At 40.7% G+C, this 18,345-nt stretch overlaps 1 protein-coding gene and 1 non-coding gene across 4 annotated transcripts in view; one reads left to right on the forward strand and one right to left on the reverse strand.

The window, feature by feature from the left end:
• ARFGEF1 (ADP ribosylation factor guanine nucleotide exchange factor 1) overlaps positions 1–16,569 on the reverse strand; it is a 128,590-nt gene extending 112,021 nt beyond the window's left edge. The window contains exon 1 of one of the 3 annotated variants that reach the window (XM_059893121.1): positions 16,289–16,401. Coding sequence is in view for 2 of the 3 variants with exons in the window: in NM_173997.3 (NP_776422.2) it covers positions 16,289–16,412 (124 nt within the window). In the remaining variant the exon portion in view is untranslated. 3 annotated transcript variants of the gene reach the window in all.
• Positions 6,639–6,709, forward strand: TRNAC-GCA (transfer RNA cysteine (anticodon GCA)). Its single transcript has one exon. It is a non-coding gene; the product is annotated as a tRNA-Cys (tRNA).
• Positions 16,570–18,345: the final 1,776 nt, after the last annotated feature.

An 18,345-nucleotide genomic window follows, 5' to 3' on the forward strand; every position in this document is an offset into this window, starting at 1 on the left:
CCGTCCATGGGATTTTTCGGGCAAGAGTACTGGAGTGGGGTGCCATTGCCTTCTCCCTCAATAGTGAAAGCAATCTTGAAAAAGAAGAACAGAGCTAGAGCAATCAGGTTCCCTGCCTTCATACTATACTACTAATGTAATCAAAACAATATGATACTGGCACAAAAACAGAAATATAGATCAATGGAAAAAGACTGAAACTCCAGAGATAACCCATGCACCTGTGGCCACCTAATCAGTGACAAAGTAGGCAAGAATATACAATGGAGAAAAGACCGTCTCTTCAATAACTGGTGCTGGGAAAACTGGACAGCTACATGTAAAAGAATGAAATTAGAATACTCCCTAACACCATATACAAAAATAAAATCAAAATGGATTAAAAACCTATCTGTAAAGCTGGATACTACACAATTCTCAGAGGAAAACATAGGCAGAATACTCTTTGACATAAATTGCAGTAAGATCTTTTCTGATCCATCTCCTAGAATAATGTTTAAATAAAAACAAATAGGACCTAATTAAATTGAAAAGCTTTTGCACAGCAAAGTAAATCATAAACAAAAAGACAACCAACATTGCAAACGAAGAGATGGACAAGGGTTTGATCTCCAAAGTATATAAACAACTCATGCAGCTCAATATTAAAAAAAAAAAAAAGCAACCCAATCAAAACACGGGCGTTAAGATCTAAACAGACATTTCTTCAAAGATAACATCAGTTCAGTTCAGTTCAGTCACTCAGTCGTGTCTGACTCTTTTCGACCCCATGAATCGCAGCACGCCAGGCCTCCCTGTCCATCACCAACTCCCGGAGTTCAACCAGACTCATGTCCATCGAGTCAGTGATGCCATCCAGCCATCTCATCCTCTGTTGTCCCCTTCTCCCCCTGCCCCCAATCCCTCTCAGCATCAGAGTCTTTTCCAATGAGTCAACTCTTCGCATGAGGTGGCCAAAGTTCTGGAGTTTCAGCTTTAGCATCATTCCTTCCAAAGAAATCCCAGGGCAGTCCAAGGGACTCTCAAGAGTCTTCTCCAACACCACAGTTCAAAAGCATCAATTCTTCGAGGCTCAGCCTTCTTCACAGTCCAACTCTCACATCCATACATGACCACAGGAAAAACCATAGCCTTGACTAGACGAACCTTTGTTGGCAAAGTAATGTCTCTGCTTTTGAATATGCTATCTAGATTGGTCATAACTTTCCTTCCAAGAAGTAAGCGTCTTTTAATTTCATGGCTGCAGTCACCATCTGCAGTGATTTTGGAGCCCCCCAAAATAAAGTCTGACACTGTTTCCACTGTTTCCCCATCTATTTCCCATGAAGTGATGGGACCGGATGCCATCAGAGAGACGGCCAAAAAGCACATTAAAAGATGCTCAACATCACTAATTATCAGAGAAATGCAAATCAAAACTAGAACAAGGTATCATTTCACATCAGTCAGAATGGTCATCATCAAAAAAGGGAACCCTCCTACATTGGTGGGAATGTAAATTTGTACCACCACTATGAAGAACAGTATGGAGGTTCCTTAAAAAACTAAAAAGAGCTACGATATGATACAGCCATCCCACTCCAGGGTATATATCCAGAGAAAACCATAATTCAAAAAGATATATGCACCCCAGTGTTCATGGCAGCACTATTTACAATAGCCAAGACATGGAAGCAACTTAAATGTCCATCAAGAGAGAAACAGATAAAAAAGATATGGTACACATACACAGTGGAATATTACTTAGCCATTAAAAAAGAATGAAATAATGCCATTTTCAGCAACATGGATGGACCTAGAGACCGTCATACTGAGTGAAGTCAGTCAGAGAAAAATATCATATGATATCACTTTAACACACAGAATCTAAAAGAATGGTACAAACGAACCTATTTACAAAACAGAAATAGAGTCACATATATAGAAAACAAATTTATGATTACAGTGCGCAGAGGAAAGGAGAGGGATAAACTGGGATTGACATATACACACTATTATATAACATAGATAAGGATAACTAATAAGGATCTACTGTAGAGCATAGAGAACTCTACTCAGTATTCTATAATGACCTATACAGGAAAGGAATCTTAAAAAGTGGGTACATGTATAACTGATTCACTTTGCTCTAAAGAAATCAACACAAGATTGCAAATAAAAGACAGTTCAAGACAAAAATGTTAAATCACAAAGATGAATCAATCTGTACATCTATCTTCGCAACATGCATCATTATTTTCTAACCATTTTTTAGAAGTAGAATTTAAGATAAAAGGAATGAGAGGAGTGGAGATGAAGGAGATAGGAGGAGAGGAAAAAAGAAACAGGGAAAATAAAGAGGTGGAGTAAGACCGACTAAAAAAAAAAAAGTAAAACAGTGTATCTGAATATATTAGCAGAGCTGCTATTCTATCATTTTCAGCACATTTCTATTATTCAGGTTTACCTAGGGTGAAACTTGTAATCTTAACTAAACACTTACAATTGCTTCTTTGAAAGCTTATTATCTCTGCCTAGAAATTCACAGGATATTTTTTTTCTCTTTAATTTTAAGTAATACTGCTAGACTGAAACTTGTAAGAGTCTCTTTATATTGAGTTTTCTTCTTCCTGGGATACGGCAGTTTTCATACATAGGTGTTTCTTGGTGAAGTTTTATTATGTCTTTGATTATTCTTCTGTTTGTTATTTCCAATTTTTAATTTTCTTGTTCTGTGTTTAGGAAACTATTCACGTGGAATAGTTTTGGTTTTTGTCCTCCATACCCGTGCTCTTTTCTCTCATTCTTTTAGTTTCACTCATTCCTCCTGAGTCTAGTAAGACTACTATCAATACGGTTTTCCACAACATAGTAAATTTTCCTCCATTTCTACAAGTTAGTGGTCATTTGGAAGGTCACATCAAAGGTTGCTAACCAGATGTCAGATTACTCACTGATTCTCTTTAAATTGTTTCAACTGCTTTAAAATATGTCTTTATGAATCTAAGAATGTTTTCATACATCAATGCTGATAAGAGACTCTGAAGGTTTGAGAAGGAGAAAAGAGAATCAGGTAGGAAATAAACATAAAAGGAATGGTTCCCATAAAACGAACTGAAATACTGTGATTTTTTTTAATGAAAAGTTTAGGATAAAAACTAATTTAAAAAAAAGGGAAAAACTGAGGAAAAGCAAACATTCTTGACATTTAATTTCCAAACTCAAAGATTTTTGTTTTTTTAATCCATCTTCTGGAAAGCCAAATTATTAAGTGTGACTATCCTAGACAATCGGAGAAGGCAATGGCACCCCACTCCAGTACTCTTGCCTGAAAAATCCCATGGATGGAGGAGCCTGGTAGGCTGCAGTCCATGGGGTCGCTAGGAGTCGGACACAACTGAGCGACTTCACTTTCACTTTTCACTTTCATGCATTGGAGAAGGAAATGGCAACCCACTCCAGTGTTCTTGCCTGGAGAATCCCAGGGACGGGGAAGCCTGTTGGGCTGCCATCTATGGGGTCGCACAGAGTCGGACACGACTGAAGTGACTTAGCATAGCATAGCATATCCTAGACAATGTATTTGGGGACATTAACTTACTGAATCAACAAAATATACATTAAGAAGCTTTGGTCAAGCAAACTAGTGAGAGAGAACTTTATGACACAGAACAGCAGGAGGCATACATAAATGGCAAAAATCAAAGCTCCTGCTTGTTATAAATGAACAATTATACACCCTTAAGAAATGTTAAAAATAAAAAACTTCAGTAAGACCAAATTAATAGAAACCAAGTGTAGAAGCATTTAAAAAAGATATTCAATTTGACATAAAATCCTAAACTGTTCAGGAAATATTCGTGGATATAATTTTAACTTAGTAATAAAACAGAAAAAGACTAATCTTTCCTAAAGACATTTTTCATTCAAAACAAGTAAAAACAAACAGAATTATAAGCGTTATGATTTGAATGCCAAACTTTATTATAAGGAACCAGATTGCAGCATACTGATCACCTAATCAAGCGTGCTTTTTGAAATGTACAAGAAAGTTTAAAAAACAACAAAAAAAATCTTTGCTTTGACTATTTCAAAAGGAAAACAACTCAATGAAGATATGACCACATTAAAAAGCTTTGGCTCTGGCATGTTCATTGACTTTGTAAGGAAGCATATGCTGCACACTGGGGCTTCCCAGGCCCAGTGGTACAGTGGTAAAGATCTGCCTGCCAATGCAAGGGATGCAAGAGACGCAGGTCTGATCCCTGAGGTGGGAAGATCCCTGGAGTAGGAATTGGCAACCCACTCCAGTATTCCTGCCAAGCAAGCACATGTGTGTGTGTGTGTTGCTACACATTACTAACAAAAGTACCTTTCTTTCTAATCTGCCATTCAAGACTTTCCCAATAGCCATAAAAATGAGAGTTGAGATGGGAACAGAGAATAAAATACTTTTTCACTTCATATATCCAAACACAAAGATTCATCACTGCTTTTAGGAAAAAAGTACATTCTGATAATGTAAGTTCACCTTCTGTCCATGTCTCTCCTGGAAAAATAATCTGCAGACACAGTATTTACTATAAAACTTCTGTTCTCTAATCATTATAAAATACCCATTGTGGGAAAAGAAAATTTAAAAATACCCATTCTGGAACTGGTATACACTTTAAAAGCTTAATTATTAACAAGTGCTAACTTAATTATTAACTGGTATCAAACATATTACATCTTATTTCTGTTCTATTAATAGGTTGGTGCAAAAGTAATTGTGGTTTTGGACCATGAATTTTAAATCATTATACCTCATTATAACTAGGCTCAAACACATCTTTATCAATCAAAATAGGAACAATTACAATCAACACATTTTTGCCAATGAGAAATGTTTATTTCTGTAGCATGAAAATCTGTGCTTTAGGATTTGACGAACTCTTGGAAAACCTTTCCTGCATCCTGCTGGTTGTGGAAGCATTTTCTCTGCAAAAAGTTGTTGAGATGCTTGAAGAAGTGGTAGTCAGTTGGCAAGAGGTCAGGTGAACATGGCAGATGAGGCAAAACTTCACAGTCCAACTCATTCAGCTTCTGAAGCACTGGTTGTGCAAGGTGCAGCAGGGCACTGTCGTGGAGAATTGGGCCCATTCTGCTGACCAATGCCGGCTGCTAAATCACTGCAGTTTTTGGTGCAGCTCATCGATTTGCTGAGCATGCTTCTCAGATGTAATGGTTTCGCTGGGATTCAGCAAGTTGTAGTGGATCAGACAAGCAGCAGACCACCAAAGTGACCATGACTTTTTTTTTTGGTTCAAGTTTGGCTTTGGGAAGTGCTTTGGAGTGTCTTCTCAGACCAACCAGTTGTCGCCGGTTGTCATATAAAATCCACTTTCCAGTGAACATCACAATCGGATTGAAAAATGGTTCATTGTTGTTGCATAGGATAACAGAAGACAACACTTCAAAGTGATAATTTTTTTGATTTGCAGTCAGCTAATGAGGTACCCACTCATCGAGCTTTATCACCTTTTCAGTTTTCTTCAAATGCCAAACAACTGTAGAATGGGCAACCTTGAGTTCTTCGGGAACTTCTCATGTGGTCGTTAAGAGGATCAGCTTTGATGATGGCTCTCAATTGGTCGTTGTCAACTTCTGATGGCCAGGCATTGTGCTCCTCATCTTCAAGGCTCTCATCTCCTTTGCAAAACATCTTGAACCACCACTGCACTGTATCTTTGTTAGCAGTAACTGGGCCAATGCACCACTGCTTTACTACCCATTTTGAACTCAAGAAAATTGCTTGAATTTGCTTTTCGTCTAGCATCATTTCCATAGTTTAAAATAAATATAGGATAAACATCAAGTAATAAGTCATTAGCAAAAAACAAAGGGAGAAATGCACATTAAAATGATGTATAACATAACCACATTTAAGAATGCATTCCAATATCAAACGGCAAATTTCAACAATGCAAAAACGTAATAACGTTTGCACCAACCTAATACTAGACGATGCATGTGTTCCATCTCCATTTCTAAAGATACAAACAAGCACATTAGAAATCACAATTAAGCTTTTGCTTAGTACTGCATTAAATACATTCTCAATTATGTAAGAATTAACACTTAGAGACTAGAAGCATGAGGACCCAATAAAATAGATGAAACAAAATAACCAACTTATTACCAAGTGTAATTACACTTTTTATCTGATACACAAGAATAAGGTAAGAAATGCTGATTAAGTATTATGTTAGTAAGTCACTGCTACTGCTGCTAAGTTGCTTCAGTCGTGTCCGACTCTGTGCAACCCCATAGACGGTAGCCCATCAGGCTCCCCTACCCCTGGGATTCTCCAGGCAAGAACACTGGAGTGGGTTGCCATTTCCTTCTCCAATGCATGAAAGTGAAAAGTGAAAGTGAAGTCCCTCAGTCATGTCCAACTCTTAGTGACCCCATGGACTGCAGCCCACCAGGCTCCTCCATCCATGTGATTTTCCAGGCAAGAGTACTGGAGTGGCATGCCATTGCCTAAGAGAATATAAAGAAAATATTAAAGAATAAAGAAAATCCTAAAATTATTTGGGAAAGAAAATCAAATGTTATTAAAAAAGTTAAGGGGCAATGAGGACTAGTCAATCATATTTGATACAATTTAAACAGCTTCCCTGGTGGCTAAACGGTAAAGCATCTGCCTGCAACGCAGGAGACCCAGGTTCGATTCCTGGGTTGGGAAAATCCCCTGGAGAAGGAAATGGCAATCCATTCCAGCACTCTTGCCTGGAAAATCCCATGGACGGAGGAGCCTGATAGGCTACAGTCCACGGGGTCACAAAGAGTCGGACACGACTGAGCGACTTCACTTTCACTAAGCACTAAACAGAAATACTTGAATAAGATGTCATAAAATGCTTTTCTAACTTAGTAATTGCTTTTCAATACCTGATTATCAATTCTGAGACAAGGTAAACTTATTAAATATAAAACTCATTATATCCTAATAAATACCAAGGAAAAAAGTATGAAAAAATAAAATTTACAGAAAACAAAATTATACTTATTCCTGACTATAAAAAGGCAGTTTTTATGTCTTTAATTCCTACTTTTAGAACAAAAAAAAGTGCAAACAATGAAAAAGAATGTTTACAGTAAAAACGGATCAAAACCAATAATCTAAAGAGGATGAATACCCTGACTTATTTTCCTCATACTGTGCTGTATGTACAGTTATACCCAGCACAACTGTATTTATGATAACTTTGCCTAAAGAACGAGAACCATAAGTGACCACACTCTAATGACCCAGTGAGCTCCATCTTAATGTTTAGGTAATTCTGCATACATAACAAAATGCTCAAAGAATTTTGCAGGGATTAATAAAAGAAAAATCTGTGAAGCAAATTTTATATGTAAATACTCCCAAAGTCAAAAACATTTAAATAAATGACACCTTATTAAAATGCTAGGTAGGAAGAAACAGATACAGCATATGAAATATGAGACTATACAACCAAAAATTATGACAATTACACAATAATTACATTTGTGTACTTATAAAAGAAGCCACTGAGACTTACACTGAGAAATACAACCAGTTATTTTTAGGTTGTCTTATTTGTAATTTGCCATAAGATGACATTTCAATAAGATCTTGTTTTCAATTCTTAAAATGATCTGAAATGCTATGAACATTAAGAAAGAAAGCACATGAGAGTAGTGTATTTTTACAAGTTAGGACTACAGGTACAATGAAAGCTAGCCTGGCCAGAGTCCTTGGGAGTCAGAGCACAGCTGAATTTTTCAAAGAGTTCAAATAAAAATCTTACTTTAAAATTTTGGTAAAAATCTTCAAAAGACACAGAAATGCACAAGAATCTGCCTGATTTTCTAGGTAGAACATACAATAAAATGATTTTTTGCATGATGGACTCAGGGACGCCATTATGAGCACACAGTACATAAACACCCTCAAGACTCACTGAAATGTACAGAGCAGTATTTTCTTCTGTTGCTGTTGGCTGACTGTTTCTCTGTCTTTTATGTATTTTGTTCTTTATCTTTTCTTAGCATGCCTTTCTTTCTGTGATTGCTCTCTTATCTCATTTTTTAATCTGTTACTTGTAAACAGTTCCATGACTTAGGGCACAGTTCAGGACGGCCACATTAAGCCAAAAGTACATTCCAACTGTACTAAACACAGCTCTAAACCTCAGTTTCTTCCTCTGCAAAACGCAGAGAATAATAGCACCAGAGCGCATAGGATTGTTCTGACAACGAACTGAGATACAGCTAATGAAGTACTTAACTGGCAAAGAACTTGGAATACAGTAAACATTCAATAAATGTCAGCTATTTCTTTTCCTATTATCACCTCAAGTTAAATAGCTCAACTTTTGGAAGAATTTATCTGTTCATGTGTATGTATACAAAGTCTGGGGGAAAAAATGCCTCAAAAAGCTAACACTGTTTAAATGAAATAACTTCATATTAACTAGGATGGCTAAAATAAAAAACACAGAAGATAAAAAATATTAACTGGCAAGGCTGTATGAGAAACCCAAATGATGCAGTTACTTTGGAAAACAACTTAGTTTCTTTAAAAGTTAAACAACGTTATCATATGACCCAGCAATTCCACTTCTAGGTATTTATCAGAAATAAAATATTAGACCTGCATAAAGATTTACATTTGAATATTCATAGCAGCATTCTATGTCCAACCCAAATGCTTAACAACTGTGCGAAGACAAGCAAAAAAATAAGGCACATCCACATTATGGAATACTATTCAGCAATTAAAAAAAATACTGATACATGCTACAACAAGAATGAACTTCAAAAACATTATGCTGAGTGAAGTCAGGCATGAAAGACCACATATGTATAACACACAGATTTCCAGAAAAGGCCAAGACCTGGATTAGTGGATGTCTGCAAACTGGGGTTAACTGTAAATGGGCATGAGGGCCCTTACTAGGGTGATGGAAATGTTCTAAAACTGGATTATGGTGATGGGTGCACACCTCAGTGAAATTTAGTAAAAAATATATTTTAAATGGGCATATTTTACAGATTGTAAATTGTGACTTCAATGAAACTTTTTGTAAAGGTAACAACACTTACCTCCATTGTGATGGGTGATTTTTTACCCCTAGTTCTACTTTTGAAAATGGTTTGAAGAAAAGGATTTATTTTTTTTAAAAAGTAAACTGCTAAATTTATTGGACTTACATGTAATTAAAAGTAAACTGAGTAAAGGCACAAGGACTCTCCTATGAAAACAGTCCTTGGTTTTCCTGATACTACTTTGCTTGCTTGCAGTTTTACTAATTAATTTCTTAGCAAGGTGTGGACAGATGAGTGTTATTAAACAGCTGATTAGTGAATTCTTATCAAAAGTAGAACATAAAACTTTTAATTAAACACTTGGGCCCAGGACTCTTTTATTAAAAGAGGTTTCTTAAGACTCATGAACATTAAAGCCTGAGAATAATTCCTTTCTAAATTTATGAAAGAGACCAAAGACAGTATTTGATTATTTAAACACATTTGATCTTCTGAACTTATATGCAGATTTTCTTTAATAAACACTACATGATCCAAGGCTGGCTGAATCCAAGGATGTGGAGTCATGGATAGGGAGGGCTGACTGTAAAGTTATACTTAGATCTTCAACTGCTTGGAGGGTGGGTCCCCTAACCCCCATGTTGTTCAAGTATACCTGCACTCTAAAAAGAGAAGCTCAAATAAATCGAAGTGGGTCTAAAGTCAGGATAAAGACAACTGTTGTTAGTTTCCTAGGGCTGACTCAACAAACTACCACAAACTTGGCTTAAAACATTAGAAATTCGTTTTCTCTCAGTTCTGGAGGCTAGAAGTCTGAACTAAAGGTGTTAGCAGAGCCATTCCACCAATGAAAGCTCCAGGAAGAATCCTTCCTTGCCCCTCTCAACCTGGTGACACCTGGCATCTCCTGGCTTCCAGCAACATAACCTCGATCTCTGCCTGCCTCCATTTCCACATGCCTCTCTTCCTCTGTGTGTCTCTGTGTTTTTCCCTCTACAGAGGACACCAGTCACTGGACTTAGGACCTACCCTTAAATCCAAGCTGATTTCATCTCAAGATCCTTAACTGTCCCTGAAAAGACCAGATCAATTGTTTACTGTAATTGAAACAATGTGAAAGGCATGCTCCCTTAGGAAAAAACCTCAGAGAAAAAACTGACAACTCAAATCTGAAATTGTTTTGTGCCTTCTCACTAGACTATGTTCTATCATTTTGAAGTGAAGTGAAGTCACTCAGTCGTGTCCGACTCTTTGCAATCCCATGCACTGTAGCCTACCAGGCTCCTCTGTCCATGGAACTCTCCAGGCAAGAATACTGGAGTGGGTTGCCATTTCCTTCTCCAGGGGATCTTCCCGACCCAGGGATCGAACCCAGGTCTCCTGCACTGCGGGCAAGATGCTTTACCCTCTGAGCTACCAGGGAAGCCATTCTATCATTTTAAGTGTGCCCTTTTCTCAGTAGAAAATATCCTATTACATCAGCAGGAAATTCTATCATTAAAAAATTCTAAAATACACAAAGAGTTGAATAAAATGTTTTACTAATATGTTTTCTCTCCTGGTGTTCCCCATCATAGTGAACGCCTTCTCCAATAGCCTGGAAGCTCTGGCTGTTTGTTGTCACGCAACCAACCCATCAGCAAATCCTGTCAACTCTATATTCCAGGACTTCCCTGGTGACAGTGGATAAGAATCCGCCTACCAATGCAGACGGTTTGATCTCTGGTCTAGGAAGATCCCATGTGCTGCAACTAAAACCAGAGCCAGTCAAATCAATATATATTAAAACAACAACAACAACAAAAAGAACTGAGGCTTTGAACATGGCACCCTGTGCCCCACGGGAAAAAATACATATTTCAAATGCAACCAATTCTCATTCCCTCCACCACCATCAGCCTAAATCACTATCACCTCTGGCCAAAGTGAGCCTTTCAACGTGTAAACCTGCTTTGTCACCCCCTGTAAAACTCTCTAGGGACTCAGAGCACAGATGTAATAAAAGCCAAAGCTGCTCTCCTCTCCTCCTCCCTCCTCTCACTCTCTAGCCACACAAGCTTCCTTTCGTCCTGGAAGGTACCAAGCACAACACCCGCCTCGCTGTTCCCTCTGCCTGTGTCACCCAGGTATTTGAAAAACCGGATCTGTCACTTCTCTGCTGAAATGTCACCTCCTGAAAAGGCCTTTCCTGACAGCCCTACCCATACTTGCCCTCCTGGTCATTCTCCCTTTACCTTTCTGAACTATTTCCTCAGATAATAACAATTATCAATTTGACAATACAAAACATCAGTTTTTTACTCTCAGCCTCAACTAGAAAATACGTTCCATGAAAGCATATTTGGCTCACTGCTTTATGCCCAGCGCTGAAACACTACCTGGCCCATACTAGTTCAACCAAGGATATGAATGAAGAATACACTTAACTTGGAATGGCAACAATAATTTGTTCATGTGTTTCCCTTTTTCAGAAATTCCCTCATCCAATTTGTGATGAACATTATGACAAATATTCCCCCAAATTATTTCCCATTCACAATACATTTTTACTCTGGTTTGAAACAATAATTACCGACAGAAGTTTCTCTACGAGTTAAACACTAACACCCGAGACAAGCAGTTGCTTTGCCATTAGACAGGATAGGAAAGAAAGAGCTAGAAACCAAATGGCCCTCTGATCCTGATACCACTCTGTCCAACTACACCTCATTTCTTCACATACTATCAATAAAACTCCTGCTTTCCAAAAACATAAGAATGGTTCCCTCAGCAGTTAGGGCCATTCTATCTGCATTTGTCTTTTCCCCTTGAACAGTGTCCCAAAGTAAATTTCAAGGAACAACATTTCCGAGGGGTGTTAACAGATACTGAAAAGGGTCAAATTTAGGGAAAACTTCATTAAGCAAAACTGAGCGGGTTTTTTTTCATAGAGGACTCTTCAGAATCTTAACTATGTTAATGTGCAGTATAAATCTCCACAATGGAAAGAGTATATACACTGTAACCCAAACTTATTTTTTTCCACTCAACCCTAATATACTCTTTCAGTCACATCATTCATCAGGCCCTTCTTTCCTAGCTACCTCAAAAATTCTAGCAGCCTGACTTACTGAAAACACCTTTTATTTTAGGTATCACGGAAGGTTTAAAAGGAGACTTGCTAATGGATTTAAATTATAATTAAGATAATTCACTGTCTGCAGGGTATTATTTGAGACAAAGTCATTTTCTGGTAAATAGTCAAGAGTGACAAAAATTAATAAAATTACCAGAAGTAGCATAAAACTGAGGTCAAATGCACTCAAATAATCCCACTCCTGCCGACTCATACTTCTTTTTTAGAATGTCACTAACCAAAACAAGGGCGAGACTGGAGGTGCACAACGAGCAAGTTTTGAAAGTTTTTAGCCTAAATATGATATTGATATCTACATTTCTGGAAAAGACTATAAGCTTAGATAACAAACTCATAAAAGAAAATCAGCAGGATCACTTTAGAACATGATGAACACAAATTCACACCCTGTATGATGCAAAAATTACTTTCCTAGCAATCCCTCTTTTTCTCCATCATTCCCCAGTATCTCTGCAGGGAACCCAACCTTAATCCTGCCTCTGCAGGCCTCCCTTGCCTCTAAAACCTTCTTCTGGTCACCTCTTTCACTTCTATTCTCTATCAGTGCCAGCTTCCAACCTTGAACTCACTCACCCTAACATTTGCAGGGTATCTTCACAGATATTTGATGTTAGAGGCAAAAGCTGAACTAGTCATAGCCCTAACATCAAAGAAACTCTTGAAACTTTAAGAGGCCTGGCTGGAATACGGCCCAACTGTACCCTCCCCTCCCTATAAGACAAACAATGCTACCTTCAAGCCCAATCCCTCAACAATCCTAAATTCTTTAAAACTAAAAATAGTTCTGCTGTTGTCTCATCTGCCAGCAGATGGCCAGACTATTTTTAATTCAGGATTCTAGAGAGCAGGAATGGATCAAGCTAAGCTAGGGCAGCCTGGAGGCCCTGACTCTGCAGAGTTCAGTGGTTGCTGCAGAAAGCTGGTGTGGGGCAGGTACCAAGAGAGGGCAACCTGGAGCTGTTCCTGGCCTGTGGGCTTCACACTGATGGTAACAACGTAGGTGGGAGGGATTTTGTTTCTTTTTCTTTTTTAACCACTTTACTTCAAAATAAAGTCAAGGTGGGAAGGGTTTTGTTTTCCTTTTTTTTTTTAAACCACTTTACTTCAAAATAAAGTCTGAAATGTAAGATAATTTTACAAAAGTTTCCAATAATCTGCTTTAAAGGTTTCATTATCTTTCTTTACATGAAAATAAAAGCTCTTTTATGTGGTGTTTTTTGAGATTGGGTTTTGTTTTAATAAAGTAAAATCTCCCCTTATCTAGGTAAGGTTTCCAAAAAGCTATATTGTGACCAAAGAAAAAAAAATACAGTATTCTTAAGAACATGAGATGAACTGTAATTTCATGAGTATAATTTACAGAAAATCAATTTATTATAGGTCATCTTGTTAAAAGATAACTGAATTTTGAATACCAGTGCTCTGAATCTACTCATACACCACTAACATGATTTTAAAACACAAAAGGATTAGATGTATTTTCTTGTTCCCTTTAGCTATATGGTAGGTGCTCAGTAAAAATGGGGGGGGGGTGGGGCTGACGACACACAGAATAAATGCAGGCAGGTGTATGTAGGTGGGTTATTTACAAAGTCTATTTAGAAGAGTTAGAGCAACACCCACCTCTCTGCCACTACCAGCCAACTCCTATCCACTCACAACCCAGAGATAAGGAATGACCAAACCAGGCCATTCCAGTTTACTTTCCCATCCAGCTTGCTAGCCATACAGATTACCAAGAAACCAAAGGTGGCCTGACCCAGGTCTCAGTAGTGAAGTGGAAAAGGGAGGCCTATGACAGCTTCCAAAGATGTATTTGGGGATACTATCTACTACAGGACATTATACTTTCTGCAAAGATAAAAAGTGTCATCCCTATTAAATTATGTTTGGGCGGTAATGTACATGGATGACTAAAAGGGAAGAAACAAAGGTCATCTGGGATTAATTATCATCAGATTGCTCAATGAGATTTTGTAGGAGACTAAATATAACTATGAAATAAAAGGAAAAAGCCCTGTATGTCTAAAGTAAAGAAAAGTACTCTGGGACATTCCTCATAAGCTTCTGCTAACTATGTGGAAGGGACAAACAAGTAATAAGTGGCAAAATCTGAAATAATCTTTGTAGAGCCGAGGCAGACATGAGCAAGTAATCCTTCCCTCTCAAAACAGCAAGGACCAAGCCATTAAAGCCTCTAAAGATGCCAATCAAGAGTGACAGGAATACTCTCAAGGTACAAGTTAACAAAACAACTGTGTTCACATTCGTGGCACATTACAACCATTATGCTCAATATCCTAACTGTACAGAGAAGGAATCCGAGGCCCACAGACCTGACTTTGCTGCAATGTAAGAGAACTGCAATTTAAAGCCAGGATCTGATTCTCCTTCCAGTAAGCATTCCATTTAGAACAGATACTTATATTAGCATTTTGGAGAGGGGAAAAAAAAAAAAAATTATATATATATATGTGTGTGTGTGTGTATATATATATGTATACACACACACATAACACTCCATTTCCTTAATCTAATACTTAAAATTTAGTATATGAAAGGTATATTTTAACACAGAAAATCTGACCTTAAAAACTAAAACTTTAGTTTGAACTCTTAACTTCTTTAACCTACAAGTTATTAAAAAACCTACACATAACAATTTTTAAAAAAAATTCCCCAAATCATTCCTTCCCTCAAGGTGATTATTTCTTTCAAGACCCAGCTATAAATTCAATTTTTACCACTGTACAACATCCTCTCAGAAACCTGGAATAGTCTTTCGCTAGCTACAAGAATAACAAAAGGTGTACTTCTGATCCATGAAGGGTTAAAAAAAATTTTTAATTCATTATACATAAAATTCAAAAAAAATTAATGAAAATTTTCAATAATACTTATCTCATCACTTTAAAGGATCCAAAAAGGAGATAAAAACCGCTTACTACAATAAGTTAAAAAGTCTTTTTAATTTAATAATTAAAAGGCAAAGTTGCTTTTGACCTATCTTGACCCTTTAGCATACATCCAAGTTATTCTGGATTTTTGCCCCTTTTAAGAATGCTTTTTTCCAAGCCCACTTAACACGATTCCTTTTCCCGTCAACTTAATCTAGTCTGTTTCCAGCGCTATAAACTAAAGCCAAGCATTAGGAATTCGTCTTTGCGTTTAACGTCCTGGTCCTTCCTTAAAGGATTTCACTCCTGATGAATGCAAAAGATCCATCAGTGGTCCCCCTTAACAATTCCTCATCTGCCAGTCTTCGCTGTATTGTTTGCATTTACCCTGCTAAGGGGCTTCAAGACACTAGATCTCTTTCGTCTGAACTGTAAATCACAATTCAAGCTTGCGAGCAGCTGTCACGGTCCAGACATGTGGCTGGTGGGTGTCATTGTCTTGTTCATTTCCCCCGTTCAAAGCCTCCCTTCCCGTCACTAAAGCCAGCTTATCTAAAGGTCCTTTCCTTCCCCGCTTTTATCTCGCCACCCCCACCCCTTAACCTCAGGTCTTGTTCTTCCAGGTCAGCCCAGTCGGATACAACATTACTCTCTGTTTTTCCCGTGGCGGAGGCGGAAAGATGTCAGTACAGGCTGCACCTCTAGCAAACCCCTTCTCGACACTGTCAACAAGGGAACAACTTCAGCCTCTCTTCCCAAAGTACCACGCCAAACGAAAAGTTATTTGAAATTACGAGACGGAACCCTTCCCACGCCCCATCTTGACAAGTCAGCTCCACCTCAATTTTCTCAGCGAATAAACAGCACCTCCACTCCTGCCTCTTCACAAAGGGTGATGCCCCGGCCGCACCGCACGGTCCACCAACCAAACCTTCGCAGATTCCCCAGGCGACCCCCGCCACCCCCCAGCCCGGCCGCCTTCCCCGGGCCCGTCTCACTGCTATTCCTCCTCCACCCTGCCCCTGCCCCGCAGCGAGCCGAGTTACTGTCAACTCCTGCCACGCAGCCCCAGAGCTTCGCCCGGCCTCCCGGAGGTCAGAGGCGCCGGCCCAGGGGTGAGCCCCTAGCCCCCGGCGACCCCACCTTCCGCGCCGGCCTCCCTCCCCCTGCCCCGCACCCTCCCTACCCCCATCCCTCGGGCCTCCTCCCCGCTCACCTAACGCCACCTCGCACGCTTTGCGCAGCTGGGAGTGATGCGCCTTCTTCACTTCCTTGTCGGCCAAAATCTTCTCCAGGGCCCGGGTCAGGAACATGTTCTTCGTCTTCTTCCCCTCATACATGGACGCAGAGAAGGAGGCGGCGGCTCGTCCGACCCGCGGATCCCAGCGGCTGGAGGGGAGGAGGACGACGACGAGGGAGAGGAAGAGCCGAGAGAAAGGAGAGGGGGTGGCGGTGGGGGAGAGGAGGAGGCGTGGAGGGCAGCGGCGGGATCAGGAAGGGGCGGGGGAGCTGGGCCGGCTGCGGGGCGGGCGAGGGGCGCGCAGGTCGTAGCCGTCCCCCAAAGGGCCGCGCCCGTGGGACCTCCGCTTCTCCCGGCCCGGGGGTCGCTTCCCGGCCACCACCACCACCACCACCTTCCCCCTCACTCGCCCCTCCGCCCGGGAGACGGCGAGGGAGCCCAGCCCGGCGGCCGTCAGGCTGGTGGACCGAGGAACGAGGCGGCGGATCAGAGGCCCGGCGAGAGCAGGGCTGCCCTGGCTCCTGTGGGGACGAGCACCCGCCTCGGCCGCGGACTGGCCTCCATCACCGCCGACCTGCCCCGGCCGCCATGTTGGGAGGAAACGACGCGTCACGCAGCGGCCGAACGGCTGCAGAGGAGGAAGCGGCGGCGGCGGCGGCGTTGGCTGCCCAAAGCTGCCGCGGCGCCGGGAGGCAGGGGGCGGAGGGCGGCGCGGGAGGAGCGGCTGGAGCCGCAGCGCTACGGCGGCCTGGCGGGGCCTCGTTGCCTCCCGCGTTCGCCTGCAGGGCGGTGCGGGGCGTGGCGGGCGTCCTGCGGCGCCGCGCTGGGTGCTTCGGTCTCCGATGACCCCCGGCGCCGCCGAAGCCGTCGAGCGGACGCGGCTCCGGGCTCCGCTGCGGGCGCTTCGCCGACTTTCCAGAGTCCCCGTGGGTGGGCGGGCGCGCGCGCAGCCCCTTCCGCCCTGGGACTCACGGAAACACCCTCAGGGCCCGAGCCCGACAGCACTCGTTCCACCTGCCGCGTGGCCGGTGCTCGGCGGCACTGTTTCCACCTGCCGCTCTCGACTCTTAAATTTAATTACCAGCCGCAGGAGACTGCTAGATCCAAGACCGTGTCCCCCGACTACCTCAGGATTCTCTCTTGGGAAGAGTACAACCGATCTGACGAGGATGCACGAATGTTTCATTTTTTCATCTCTGTAGGGTAAATCAGGAATCTCTGAGATTTCTTCTGAATTGAGACTAAAGTTAAGGAACAAATGAATGCTTCTGATTGACGAGGCCCTTTAGAGCTTTGTGTTTTCTGTACCTCTAATACTAAGGTTCAGTCGAGGATATGAAAACCAGTTTCAGAATGGAAAAGCTTTAAGTACAGACGTTACCGCAGACACACAGCTGACCGTGTGCCTACTTTGTTACCAAAGAATTATTCGGATTTCCACAGTGTTTTCATTCAGAACAGAAAATAACAAGGAAAACCATTAAATGGGAAGAATTCGTTTACATGGTGATCTAGGTGCACATCTTTCCAAGTTCAAAGCTACTGTGTGGCTCTATCAATACTAGATCTCAAAGTATTAGAATGTGTCTCTCCCTGTTCTGATCCATTCGATTCCCTTGACTGTGCTGCTGCTGCTTAGTCGCTTCAGTCGTGTCCAACTCGGTGGGACCATACTGGAGTAGGTTGACATGCCCTCCTCCAGGGCCCTTGACTATGGACTTGTCCTAATGCAGCCAACTAAACTCAAAAGGAGAGGCTGTAATTTGGGACAGGCTAAAAACCATGGGAAATAAAAATGGAAACCTTGAAGGTGATCCAGAATTAAAGTGGGCTAGTATTAATAGATTAGTTTTTTTTAACTTTCTTATCCTAAGAAACAAATCCATAAATTGATTAATTTCACTCCAATAGCTGTTTCTTTCTTCTTTTTTTTTTTTTTTTAAAATAGCTGTTTCTATATAGATTCCTGGAAGTTAGAGATTTGGTATACTAGATCAGACATAATATTGATTTCTGTCTTCACTTTCATAAGT

This window comes from Bos taurus, chromosome 14, assembly GCF_002263795.3.
Source record: "Bos taurus isolate L1 Dominette 01449 registration number 42190680 breed Hereford chromosome 14, ARS-UCD2.0, whole genome shotgun sequence".
In the NCBI taxonomy this organism is placed as follows: domain Eukaryota; kingdom Metazoa; phylum Chordata; class Mammalia; order Artiodactyla; family Bovidae; genus Bos; species Bos taurus.